This window comes from Varanus komodoensis, unplaced genomic scaffold (genome assembly GCF_004798865.1).
Source record: "Varanus komodoensis strain SLA01 unplaced genomic scaffold, ASM479886v1 scaffold4, whole genome shotgun sequence".
Taxonomy (NCBI): Eukaryota; Metazoa; Chordata; class Lepidosauria; order Squamata; family Varanidae; genus Varanus; species Varanus komodoensis.
Genome location: NW_025335941.1, coordinates 48,468,664 through 48,482,075, shown reverse-complemented (window position 1 = coordinate 48,482,075; position 13,412 = coordinate 48,468,664). Strand labels below are relative to the sequence as shown.

Below are 13,412 nucleotides of genomic sequence, written 5' to 3'. Positions count from 1 at the left end.
AGACATCCAAATATAAATAGCTTTGCTTAAATCCCAACTGGATTTGTGTTATGTGCTAAGCAGCATCAAGATGAAGTAGGATTTTCTCTATTTATTTTAGAAGAAAATTATAGAAATTGATCATCTTAACATTATTTTCTCTGAAAAACATTAAGAAAATCTTACTCCTTCTGGTATACTGACTGTCATATAGTATCAGAAATATTTCCAACCAGTTAATTACACCACTTTGCTTTTTTTCTTCTGCTGAGGTTTCTTGTTGCATTGATATACTATACTTTAGATAGAACTCTTTTAAATGAGCTTAACAAATTGAGAAGTTTATTTAATGGAATTCATACTGATCAAATAACAAGTAGATTGGATTCAACAAACCACTCTGCATTCTCTCACACATTCCTTCTGTGTGTTGTGCATCTGGAAAATGCTTTGGTCAATAAAGGAAGTTTAGCAAGAAAGGTCTGTGGCTTTGAATGTGTGTAGGGATCATCTCTAGCTCTTGACAGCTTGAACCCAATTTAGTGTTGACCTCCAGGAACTCTCCTTATCAGCATGCATGGGCTCCGTCCCTTCAGTATGGACCTTCTGAAAATGAGCAGGACTCCGCTCTGCATGCTGACCCTCTGGTTGGGGTGCTCTCCTCTGCTGACTATGCATTATGGGGTCAAGAGCTGTGCCTGCCTTTTTGGCAACTGACAAGCTTCCCCCCTCCAAGTCTCCCCCTGCCAACTGTATGTCTTTGTTATTCCCAGAGACTGCCTGCCCACCTGGGGCATCTGACCTTGAGATAACCATCTCTGATTCTTGCATCTCAGTGTCTGGAAATGGTCCACATTCCAAGCCCCCCCACTCATATTTCTCCCTCCTCCTCTGATTCTTCTTCTGAGTCCAGCCAGCAGCCTAGCCCTTGAGAATGTGTGCCCAAAGCAGCTATCTGTCTCACTCCCAACACTACTGATTACTTGACTAGTAATTATTGATAGTCTGCTCTTTCATGAACTTGTCTCAGTTTAACTGACTGTGTGAAGAAGTACAGCTTCTTATCTGTCCTGGATCTCCCACCAGGTTCTAGTATCATCCACTTTCTTCATGCTTGTGAATGAACAAGGGATGTTCTAGGGTTACTGAAGCACTGATTAGCTCACAAATAATGCTTGATGCCCAGGTTCACACAATATGACAAGCTGCCGCTGCAGCTTGCACATTCAAAATAGTATCCGATGTACATCTCAGAACCCCGAAAGTTAGCTTATCATTATATGAAAATTCAGTCAATGTCTTACTGATATGTATAGCCACCTAATATCCACCTAATTCAGGTTAGATTTTTCATTTGAAGCAAACTGAGTGGGAAAACCAAGAGATGGGTCTGGTATAATCCTTTCCAAGTTGCACAACTAATATAAATCTGTTCCCAAGGCCAACTCAGAGTGTCAGTGTTGACCTGTAAAGTTCTAAATGGCTTGGGAATGTCTCCACCCATATGTACCTGCTCATGAAGAAGTGTGTGGCTACTAGAGAAGGATCTTTTCGGGTGTAGTGTCCTGTTCATGGAATTCCCTACCCAAGGAGGCTCACTTGTCACATAAATTGTTATCTTTTTGGCACTAGGCAAAGACCTTTCTTTTCTCCCAGGCTTTTGAAGGTTGGATCCAAAATGTGCCTTCCACGAAAGGAAGTGATTGTTCATCAGAGGAAAGACTCCACTTGTGAAAGGTCCTTTTGCCCAATCCTTCCACCCACCACCCAAACAAAAACAGCTCACCACATTTAGCACAAACTCCTAAATCTCTATTTAGTACTTTTCTGGAGGTTGCCATAGGAAAAAGGGGTGGGAAGTTCCACTTCTACCAATGCAACTGACCAGCATAAATCTAGATCCAACCCTTTTAGATCTTTATGGAGAGTGGCTATTTATATTTGTTTATCACCCTGTTGTCTGTCATTTTATATTGTACTTTTTCTGTTTAATATTTGCATTATATTTTTAACATTTGTTTTGTTTAGTTCCAAAGTCGGGCCTGACTCATCACAACCCCATGGGCTACATTCCTGCAGGCTCTCCTGTCCTCCACCATCCCTCAGAGTCCACCCAAGTCCACACCCACTGCCCCAGTGACTCCATCTAGCCACCTCATTTTTAATGTTTAACAATATCTAATTCCACCAAGAGAATACTTGTTATTGTGTGTATTAAAATATGTATTGTAACAACCAATTGGAAGAAAATGTACCTTCAGCTGAGTCTCTGTGGGATTAGGAGCCAGAAAGGGAGGTTGTCCCACAAGCATCTCAAAGAGAATGACACCAACGCTCCACCAATCACAAAGCTGAGTGTATCCTAGAAGTTAAGCAGCAGAAATAAGCTATCCAGTGGTAAGAGCAGGACTATGCACACCTTCTTTTTGTGTTTCGAAGACATTAATCAATCCATTTTTTAAAATGGTCACATACAAGTTCATAATTTTCTCTCAGAAGAATAAATTATAGCCAAAAAACCTTCTGATTAAAAGAAATAGGCTTTAACTGCATTTCCGAGGGCAGACTCTGCTCTTGAAAGCAAAGTGAATCATTAAGTATCCTCACAGTACTGCACTAGTGCACACATTGAAGGAAAATTTTGACTGAGAAGTTCAAATTTTCCATCATACAGCTTCGGTAAATTTAGGCTGCAATTCTAAACACACTTTCTAGGAAGTAAACCCCATTAAACATAGCAGGATTTATTTGAGTAAAATGTGTAGGATTCTATTGTTGTAGCATTTCTCCTGTGTTGGGCACCGTTAAGTAGAGTGTGCATCTTTCACTGAGTGCATGATGAAGACAAAGAACTACTGCCTCAAATTCACTGTTTTCATTTTTGAGTATTAATGCTTCAAATAACTCCAAGGTTCAAATAGAAGCAAACAGGACTGATACCAAGGCTAGGGGTGGCTGGGCACATGCCATGTACCCCAACCCAGTGGTGGTCCACTGACAAGGAGTTGCTCCTCCTCTTAATGGCAAGCTGCTTATTCATTTGTTTCCTGGTTTGGCCCAGACAACAGAAATAGTGGACAATTGATGAAGGAGGAGCAGTTGAAGCTTGCTGGACAAGCAGAAAGCAGTTAGGCACTGGTAAGTGGCCTGAGTGATAAGAAAGAGGAGGAGCTAATGATAATGATGAGGAGAATGTACTCATTGAAGGAGTGATCCCATTGAGGTGCTTTGCCCAGAATTCCTCAAGAAAATGAGTTGGCATTGAACAGACACTGATGTCCTGCTGTTTTCTCTACCATTTGTGGTTGCTACTGACCAGCAGAGTATCTAAGCAACTCACATCACTAAGGACAAAAAGTATACTGATTTAGTGTCTGGGCAACATGATTATGCTTCCGTAGGATAAAAAGATACAAAACACAGAACTTTCAACCTCCAACTTTCCTCATGACATAACTAGAGAACAGGAATCATATTGCCTGGTAACTTTTATCTCACAGAGATAGGAATTGTCTACCTTTACGAAGAAGAACTTCCGGTGCAATATAATTTGGGGTTCCAACTAAGGAATGAGCTAAACATCTCTGGTGCTTTTTAGCTCTCTGCTCCAAGGTCTTCAACCTGTCTCCACATCTACAATTAGACACGTCATCCCAAAGATCACTTGGCTCCATGCTGTCCTGCCTGATGTGGCTCCCTTTTCAAAGAGGAAAAAAAACAGGGAACAAACATGATTACCTGAGAGAACTTAAATGAAACTTCCCAAGAAACCAAATGAACACCACTCACTATGTTTTTTTCTGAATCACAATATTCTGAGATGTGTTGCTCCAAAGTTTTGTCATTTAGTTAGTCACAACTCATGTCTATATTTTTATATGTAACATCTTGAAAATTTAATTTTAAAATTATTTCTAAAATCCTTAGTAGTCATAAGGTATCTCTGGTATTGTAACTTCTTGCTGAAAGACAAGAAGTTCAGCTCTGGGGCATGAGGAACTGGCACCATCAGTGAGTTTATGTAACTTCACAAACAGCAGAGCTTTGGGTTATTATGCGCTTATTCCAGACATCTCTGTTTATAAGTATTCTAGCCTGGACTACTATGTAATACTCCTCTTTTGTTTGCTGTTGTCATACCTCAGCGCCCAAAATTCTGCTACTGAAATCACCCAACTGTCTATTTGCTATGATCATGTGCTGCCACTCCTTAAATCTCTACTTCAGGAGCAGACAGCTTTTGAAGTTGGGCCATTTTAAAACCCAGACCCCTACCATAAGCCACAAACTTCCATGCATTCTGCAGGATATGCTCTCCAACAGGGCCAAATCTGCTGGCTTGTTACTGAATTGCTCCATGGCACAAGAATGTGCTACAGTAGTTAAATGTACCTTGTTTCCAAGCTATTTTTAACCTTTTGTCCATAGTGTTTAGGGCACCTTTAAAAAAATCCCAAAATTATTTTAACAAATGTACTGGGGGAAGGCCACACATTGGCCATTCCTGTCTTATGTTGACTTGTGCCTACTCTATGTCCTTTCATTCACTTTGCCTGCCTCTTTATTCCTCTGCTCTTTTACCCTAAGCCTTCCTGTCCAAAACCTTCCTTCAGCTCCAACACCCTAAGCAGCTCCCTTGATGTCCCATTTGCTAAGAACTGTATCTTGTGACACCAGAATGAAGCTTCCTCTGTTAAGCCCTTCAAGCCACCTCCTCAAACTGCACCTTTGCCATGGTTTATTTTTAAACATTTGCATTGCATTGCTCATTTTGTGCTGTTAGCATTCAGCTAATCTCTACAATAAACAAATGCCTTTGAAACAACTCATTATTCCTTAATCTAACTATGTGCCATTGAAATGAATGAACATCCCTCCCCTATTCAGCTCTACCTCGCCTTCTCCTTCTGTGTCCCCTGCATAGAGGAAGGACCATGGCTTGTGGGGGGGGGGGGGCGGGGGGGGTACAGAACATGCCATGCATGCAGAAGGTCTTGGATTCAATCCCCTGCATTTCTAGCCAGGGTTGGAAAAGCTCCTTTCCAAAATCAAGAAAGCCAGTGCTGATCAAAGCTGACCGTAATGGCCAAAGAGATCAGTAATCCTAATGTGGTGCAGTGCACAGAGTGCAGTGCCCAGAGCGCAGGCCAGGACCTGGGAGAGCTAGGCTCAAGTCCCCACTTGGTCACAGATCTCACTGGATGACTTGGACCAGTCAATGATTCTTAGCCTGACCTATCTCACAGGGTTGTTGTAAGGACAAAATGGAAAGGAGAAGGGTTAGGGCTAGGGTAACCTTGAGAGCCACCTTGGGCTCCTTGCAAAAGGAAAAAGGATGAGATTAAATATAGTAAATAGTAAATATAAGGTCTGACCATATAAGGCAGCTTCTGATGCCCTAAGAATTTATATCTATAAATTCTTCAAGACCTAGCTCCTTGTCTGTTACAACATGATGAAGACATTAGCAACAATTTCATAACTTAATAGTTGTGAACAGCCCTCAGAGCTTCAGATATGGGGCAGGACAGAAATGAACAGAAATGCATGATGGTGATCTTTCCACCCCATGCCCATAAGCATCAGACCTTTCTGATAATATTTTGAGTTGTGTGTCCATCTGAATCCAGTACAGAGGCCAAAGTCAGTCAGTTTGATGTGTCCATCAAGATCAATCAGAATGTTATCAGGTTTGATGTCTCTATGAATAAACCCCATTTTGTGCACGCTCTCTATGGCTAATGTGAGTTCAGCAATGTAAAATCGAGCCAACTTTTCTGGAAAGACCTCCATCCGGATCAACAAACTCATCATGTCTCCACCAGGGATGTAGTCCATCACAAAATACAGGTTGTCTTTGTCTTGGAAGGAGTAGTAGAGCTTTACCACCCATTCATTGTCTGCTTCTGCAAGGATGTCTCTCTCTGCCTTGACGTGAGCCACTTGGTTACGGCTGAGCACATCTTTTTTCCTCAGGGTTTTCATGGCATACAGAGCATGAGTGTCTACTTTGCAGGCAAGGCAGACTTCCCCAAAAGCACCGATGCCCAGAGTTTTGATTTTTACAAACATAGATTTATCCATTTTGGCCCTTCTAAGCCTGTTATAGTTGGACTCCTTTTGGTACAGAATCTTCCTCATTTGCTCTTGCTCAGTTTCACAAAGACCAGCCTGGGTAAGAATAGGACAAGGAAGGTGTAGAAGAACAACAGTAAGGATCACCACATTAATCTGAGAAAACAACACATGTATATCAAGAAGAATTTTAAATGGCTGAAATACTTTTGTTTAATTTCAGCCTCTGCAACAGAGTTCCCTGATCTGGTGCGCTCCAGGTATCTTAGATTGCAATTCTCATCACCCTTAGCCAGAACAAAACTCTGAAAGGCACCATGTCAAGGAATGCTGCTTTCGGTATTTAGACACAGCACATAGAGACAGTAAACAGGTCTAGTACTTTAATTTGGTATTTAAGCAGAGCCCTCTTCAAGCATTTCCCTCACGTGTTGGAGTAATGAGTGAGAGGGGAGTGGTGCCACAGTAAATAGCCCCACCATCTGGCATCCACATGTACTGCATGAATATCTTGGTGTGAGCTACTTGGTGTGCATGGTGATGTAAGGGGGGAAGAATCAGCACAGCCCTGCTTCCCACCCCACAGCTTGGTCCAAAGGGCAGAGGAAATCTCTGAAGGGACATTCAGTTTATGCTTCTGCATTCACAGGTGAAAAGTCTGGTATTAGGCTTACCAGTCGACATCCTGAGAAACTATTTTCTCTTTTGGCTCTTGAAAGGCATATTAGCTTGTCTAGCACAGCAAGGAAGCTAACATTTAAACATGTAGCTAATCCCAGAAGTCAAAGGGGGTTGAGTGTGTCAGAGCTTTTTGCTTTTCTTTCCACATCTGGGTAAAAATGATTCGAGAGGTGAGCAGTAGAGAAGACACACAGGTGTGCACGTAGCACAGTACCAAAGTTCAAGAAGTGCAGAAAGCATAATCTCTATTATGTTTGGTTTGAGATGAAATCATGATGCATCACCCAGTTGTGTGAAACCTTGTAAATCGAAACAACTTTAAATACAGAGAGTTGACTATTAACTTTTTTAAAAACAGAAACACGTACATACACATAATTACCTTGGCCATTTCCTGCTCCAACTGCAGTCGACGATTTATTTTCTGCTGGTAGGTCTTTATAACATTCTCCACATGCTGCTCCATGTAGAACTTGAAGGCAAATGGTGAATAACTCTTAATTCGCGACTCTCTTTTTTCTTCATCTTTGCCATTCTTCCGCACTGGCACTGGGGATGTCTGGATTTGTTTTTTATCCTTACTCAGTTTTTCAGCTTTGGGTGTTTTATTTTTGTCACTCCTTTCCCCATTTTCCTCAGTTTTGTTGCCTGCTGAGTTTGGGACTCCCCGAATCGTCTGCTCGAGTCCAGTACGTAAGCAGCTGATATCAAACTGGTCAGAACTATTAGGTAGCAGCAAATGCTTAGGATAGGGTGGTGGAGGACACCTGAGCTCTTGATTGCTATAGTCAACATCTAACTGATAGGAGTTTGCTCCTCCAACAGCAAGGGAGTGCTGTTCAATCATTCCTAAGCCATCCACAGCTGACGACTGGGCTGGTAACCAGCCAGGATGAGCAGGGCCTACAGCAGTCTGAGGTTCAGGCCTCATCACTCTTGTGCTCTTCACTGGTTGGAGAATATGAGCAGATGTAACCGCTGTGATGGTATTTGGAGAAGTAATGGAAGTGTCCGCTTTGCCTGGAGGAGTCTGCCTCATGGATACTGGCATCTGCTGTTGATGGTTATTAAAAGAATTGGTTCTGCTCGGCACACAGGCATCTGGCCTGAAGGGAACATGTTGCCGGGGAGATGCTTCCAAAGCTGGGTTCTGCAGTGAATCACGACGGGAGGAGGAGGAAGAGGAAGAGGAAGAGGTGGCTTGCCACTGTTGAACTTGAGGGTTATTCATATCATATAGGTCCATGTTCAGGCTGTTTCTAGATGGCGTTAACAGACCCTGTGGCAGGCTGTCTGAAAATTCATTTGTAAATGCTGGGCCCCTGGTGATCACGTGCACTGGATGAGAAGATGGGATGGGTTGCTTGTGATGAGCATGGGGCATATACAGATTAGCTGGGGCTTGTTGGAACCCGTGGCTAGGATTACTCTGAGAAACTGTTCCTTTGTTTGGAAGGCTTGGATAGCCTCCATCCTGCTGTAACTTGCTTTGAAAAGATTGGCTCCGCTGAATTCCATACCCAAGAGCCTCACCCTGCACCATCACAGGTGGCCTGCTATAGTGAGGACTGTTTGAGCTATGGGTGGATTGAAGCTGCAAAGCTTGGCTGCTGTGACCAGCCACTGGGTAGTTCATTACTGAGGAATCTATGTTAACTGAATATGTTTTCTGCTGATGGCCACCCGGTGCATTGTGGGAACCTAAGGCAGATGGCCTTTGTACTGGAGCATTCATGGTTGTAGGCTGTGAAGCAAAGTAGTCCATATATGGCCTGGAAACTTCACCGAGCATGTTAGCAGCTTCTGCCCCAAAGCCTGTGCCTTCATAAACTGGGTTGGCAATCTGGTGATAGGACGGAAATGATTCACTGGATCCTTCAAAACTTGGCCTACGGGTTACATTGTTTGGCATGATACTCTTTCCTATGGATAATGGGAGATAATGGATGGGATGAGATTAGGAAACCAATGTGTAAAAAAATACTGTTGCATTATATAGTAACTCAACCTTACATGCATTTGCACATACAAACCTGAATTACTATACTACATGGCCAAACTGCTGCTCCTGGTAAATTCAAGTGTTTACTGTTCCATTTGTACCAAATGAGAAATAAGGAAAGCTGTAATAGGAGTGGCACCTGCATGCTCATTTATATAAACTTCTTTATATACATGCTAATCAGAAGTTGCAATTTTATTCCAAATATCTGTAATCATGCAAAATTCTGCCAATTAGGGGACATTTGTCCTTTTTTAATGAGCTCCACTCCAAATCCTTTACTAATAAAGGCAAGGATGGTGCAAGGTTTCTTCTTGATTGCATCAGATGACTTTACAAATGACCCAGGAATGGAATTTCAAGTTTAGATTGCCACAGAGTCCACAAGTCCAACATATCTCCCCAACCTGAGAAATTATACTTCACAAGTAATTCTAAAAATTACTTTACAATCAAATCCAGGTTAAACAGTGAAAAAAAACAGAAACAAAACTGAAAGAATGGTCATGCTTACCTGAAGAGGTCTGCTTAATTACGCGGACTATTTGTTCATTTCTAGGATCTAGGTAGCCCATCTTGCTAATGTATTCCAGAGCTGCTTCAATGCTTCTACTACCAGTCTGTTTGAGGGCTCTTACAGCCATTTCCTAAACAAAATTGAGATATGCAAAGATGAGCTCTTGGTGAATGATCTGGAAGCATCTGATGGCACAACAGTTGAAGCTTAAAAGGTTCTATGAATTTCAAGCTATTAGTCTGAGTAAATCTGAATCAATCTGCCTATGGCTTTGAACAAAAACTACCTATTTTAAATTGTGGAAGTGAAGGCCATAGAAGAGCAAAGCATCTTAGAAGAAGCATGTTTCACCTGTACCAGAGAGAAAAGGCTCTCCTAAAATGGCGCCACCTTTCTCTAAGTACCCCATGAAAAAGAAGTAACATCTAAAAAGAGCAGCAACTGCTTCTTGATTAATTGGAGTCATTTGTTTCAACAGCTAGAAGTTTTTAAATGCATTAACCATTTAATTTGGAAGCAAAAATGATAAAACTGAAACTGTCATACTCTTGACACACCATGAAAAGGCAAGATTCACTGGAGAAGACAAATGTGCTAGGGAAAGTTGAAAGAAGAGGGAGACCTACTGTGAGCTGGACTGACTCCATAAAGGAAGCCATAGCCTTGAATTAATAGCCGAGCAGAGCTGTCAAGGACAGGAGAGCTTTCATTCATAGAGCTGACAAAAATTGGAAACAACTTGACAGCATGTAACAAAACCAAAACCAGTTAAGGAATTAGAATATTAGGAGAATTAAGAAGGCATACTATGCATGGTTAGATAGCCCTATCAGTCTCAGCATATTTCAGTGGTGTGTGGAGTATGCTGACAGCTGTAGGATTTTTTTTCTAAACATATAGAGGTTTGCATTCCTAGAAATATTAAAATAACATTTGAGAACTCTGCTGCTGAAACAGACAACATATTTATATTTTATAATACATAATGGAACAGAACTGTCAGAACCAGTTCCTTGTAAATGGTCAGCAGAAGTCTACTACTTAGCAAGGTACAAACATAAGAGCCAAATTCTGGGGGGCAGCCAAAATGTCCTCAAACGGTTTATGTTTTGCATCAGTTCGGTTTAGTTACATATTACCTTTTCTATTAACAAGCTGCTGCAACTTTAAAAATTTATTTGAACCAGTTCATATAGGAACAAATATACAAGCACCCACATACAGCCCAGACAAATATATTAAAAATTCCTCCTCAAACTTGGTTTATTTATTTACAAGATTTATTTACCTACCACTCCTTATCCTCATATGGAGATTCTACAGTGAATAGTAAATGATAAATCAGATAAAAGAATGGAGTAAAATGCCAATGACCACAGTGGCTGTAACATCCCTCAAATAACTTGCTCTCATTATTTAAATTGTTAATTTAGGGAAAGTCCTATTACTATCCCTTGCATTTGTTCCAATGTTTATGGTAACAGGAGTGAAAAGTGATATCATCAGAGCCATTCCAAACTGACTGAAGGGAAGAGAAACCTTGGCAACCAGTAAGGCGATTATTATTTAAATTTATATGCCACTTGACTGGCAAATGATCTCAGGGAAATTTATAATAATACAAATAAAACAAAACAATAAAATAATGGAAACAATAAGCACAACAATGACATTTCAAACACCATTTAAACCTAGCATGGCTGCCTGGGGAATGATGGGAGTTGTAGGACTTCTGTCTGTCTAAGCACTGCACTCTAAAAATATCAAACAGCCAGCAGTAACACTAATAATCTAAGTGACAAATTAAAGATGAGGTGCCACCTGAAAGAAGATTTTAACCTTGTATCTAAATGTATACAATGACGGTGTTGTTAAACAACACCTCAAGTAAAGATGAGGATCCGGCAGTGGGTGCTGAGAGATGCTGAATCAAAGCGAATGGTAAGGCATGGCAATGATCTACATGAGGCTTAGCAAGGCTTATGCTCCTGGAGTCTTTGCAGATTAAGATCTGCTCTTTTATATGTGATGTTTCCTGGCTACTTTCCTTCTCTGCCTTTATGTTCCATTAACAAACACAAGATGGTGCTGTGTGTAGTGGAACTACAAAAACAGAGGACAATTTCTAAATAATACCCAAATTTCCCTAATTCAAAAAAGGTCCTGTAAGAACACTGAAGGAGAAGAATGTAATTTAAGGCACCCACGAACTACCATGAGTGAGGAATCATCAGTGCACAATAAATGCCGTGCGTAGAAAAGCTTCTGGATTCAGGAAGAAAGAGAGGAATCTAAGATCCCTGGAAATATGCCCAGGGACAAAGGATTGCAAGACCTGTGACAAAAGCAGAGGTTTGATGGGAAGATGAAGACAGTGGGACCACTCTGATCACCACCTTACATGAAACAGAAGAACAAGTGCAAGTTTCATTCAGTCACTGTTGCTGGCTTGCTACTCATTTCACCCCAATTAACTCCTTGATCATACTATCATACCAAGAGGTTGAAGTTAATGGATTGTTTTGTTGCAGTGACCCAATATTAACACATACCAACCATTTCACTATGCTAAAACAAAGATTTGCTCACATTTGGCTGAAAATACTTGAAAGGGAGAATAAAGGAACCTGCAAATTCCTTGTCAGCTCATCTTTCTGCCACATTTCCTTTTTTCCAAAACTTACTTAGCAACTGAAGCAAGCAAGGAGTTTCTGTTCTAGCCTTGTCTAGACCCTTGGATGCTGTAGCAACAATGTCTTTGGCACCAGGAACCCCAAAATTGCAGCTTGTCCAAAGGAAGTTCCTAGATACCACCACCACCACTACCAAGGAAGCTGGTCCCAGGTTGCCATAGTTATGTGAAGAAGGTTGCACTGGAAGTCTTGCTCATCCCTGCCTGGTACATTTCAGAAGAAAAGGTAAGAGAAGCCTTCAATGGCAAGGTAAGCTGGTGGTAAGCTAACTATGAGCTGAACAGATCTGAACTAAGCCTGTCACTTGCCTGGATGTTTCACATTAGGAAACTTCATGCTCCAAGCACCTTAAGTTCCTAAATACTGGTCATACTGGTGGGGGCTTCTGGGCACTGAAGTCCATAACATCTGGAGTTATGCCTGATGCTTATGACCGTCTTGGAATACTTAACAAAGTGTGGTGTAAGCACTAAGCATGATTACCATTAACGACCTGGACAAAGACAGAGCAGGCAAAAGAAAATGCAACAAGCTGCAATACCCCAAGAAGAAAATGCAATTGTTTAACAGGCAACAGGGAGATTCTACACATTCACCTGCTTGCTCTGCACACAGTGATGAAGGCAAAAGGCAGGAGAAAACCTCCCCTGTTTTAGCCCCTCTGCTGGTTTCCTGCCTCTTACCACTCCTGTTGGCAGAAGCTAAGACTCCAGTTGTTTTGTAAAAGTGTCCAGCAACATTTTCATTAATTCAAGAAAAAATCCTGAAGAAGCTGGTTACCTGCCTGCATTCATATTTTCAATCACAAATAAAGATTGCTCGGGAAGTTATGGAGAGATTCCTCTTCTTCCCACCAAAATCCATCCAAGTACACCAAAAGACAATAGGCTCTTCAACAGCTGAAGAAAAGAAAATTAATTGCTAGCACAGGCAGGCAGACCCCACTGCACACACTTTTCCATTCACAAAGAAGGACAGATGCCGGAAATAGATAAAGATTTCCTCAAGGGAGGGGTTAGAAGCAGCAGTATGCCAGAATGGCATCTCCAGAAGAAACAAGATATAGCCTTTTAAGGCAAGCTCATTGTCAGAGGGGTTATTCATGGCACTAGGTTTCTGGCCACCCTGAAAACCAAAGAAGACAATAGAGATGCACTTTCCACGGCACATAATGCCTTCTATTTCTGGCATATTTTGAGTGCTACAACAATATTGTCTAGCCACCTACTTCTGTTGAAGCAAACATTTCATAAAAAAATAAAATTCTTATAATAATAACAGCATTGCATTTATATCCCACCTTGTTTCCTCTTATGAGAAGAAAATATATAAGAAAATATAGAGGCTAAAGTTGTGTGTGTGTGTTTCGCATTTCATATGTGTGTGCAAGAGCCAATGCTGTATGGTGATTAAGTGTGTTGGACTGGGAACTTGGGAGATCTGGATTCTAGTCCTGATTCAGGTA

At 41.3% G+C, this 13,412-nt stretch overlaps 1 protein-coding gene across 7 annotated transcripts in view; it reads right to left on the bottom strand.

Moving 5' to 3' along the window:
* The window catches only part of LATS2 (large tumor suppressor kinase 2), a 65,841-nt gene that overhangs the window by 18,676 nt on the left and 33,753 nt on the right, over positions 1–13,412 (bottom strand). For all 7 annotated transcript variants that reach the window (XR_006415889.1, XR_006415890.1, XM_044441937.1 and 4 more), the window contains 5 exons: positions 9,252–9,384; positions 7,118–8,658; positions 5,568–6,150; positions 3,497–3,676; positions 2,235–2,341 (listed from right to left, as the gene is read on the bottom strand). Coding sequence is in view for 5 of the 7 variants with exons in the window: in XM_044441937.1 (XP_044297872.1) it covers positions 2,235–2,341; positions 3,497–3,676; positions 5,568–6,150; positions 7,118–8,658; positions 9,252–9,384 (2,544 nt within the window). In the remaining 2 variants the exon portion in view is untranslated. The remainder of the gene's footprint in view (positions 1–2,234; positions 2,342–3,496; positions 3,677–5,567; positions 6,151–7,117; positions 8,659–9,251; positions 9,385–13,412) is intronic.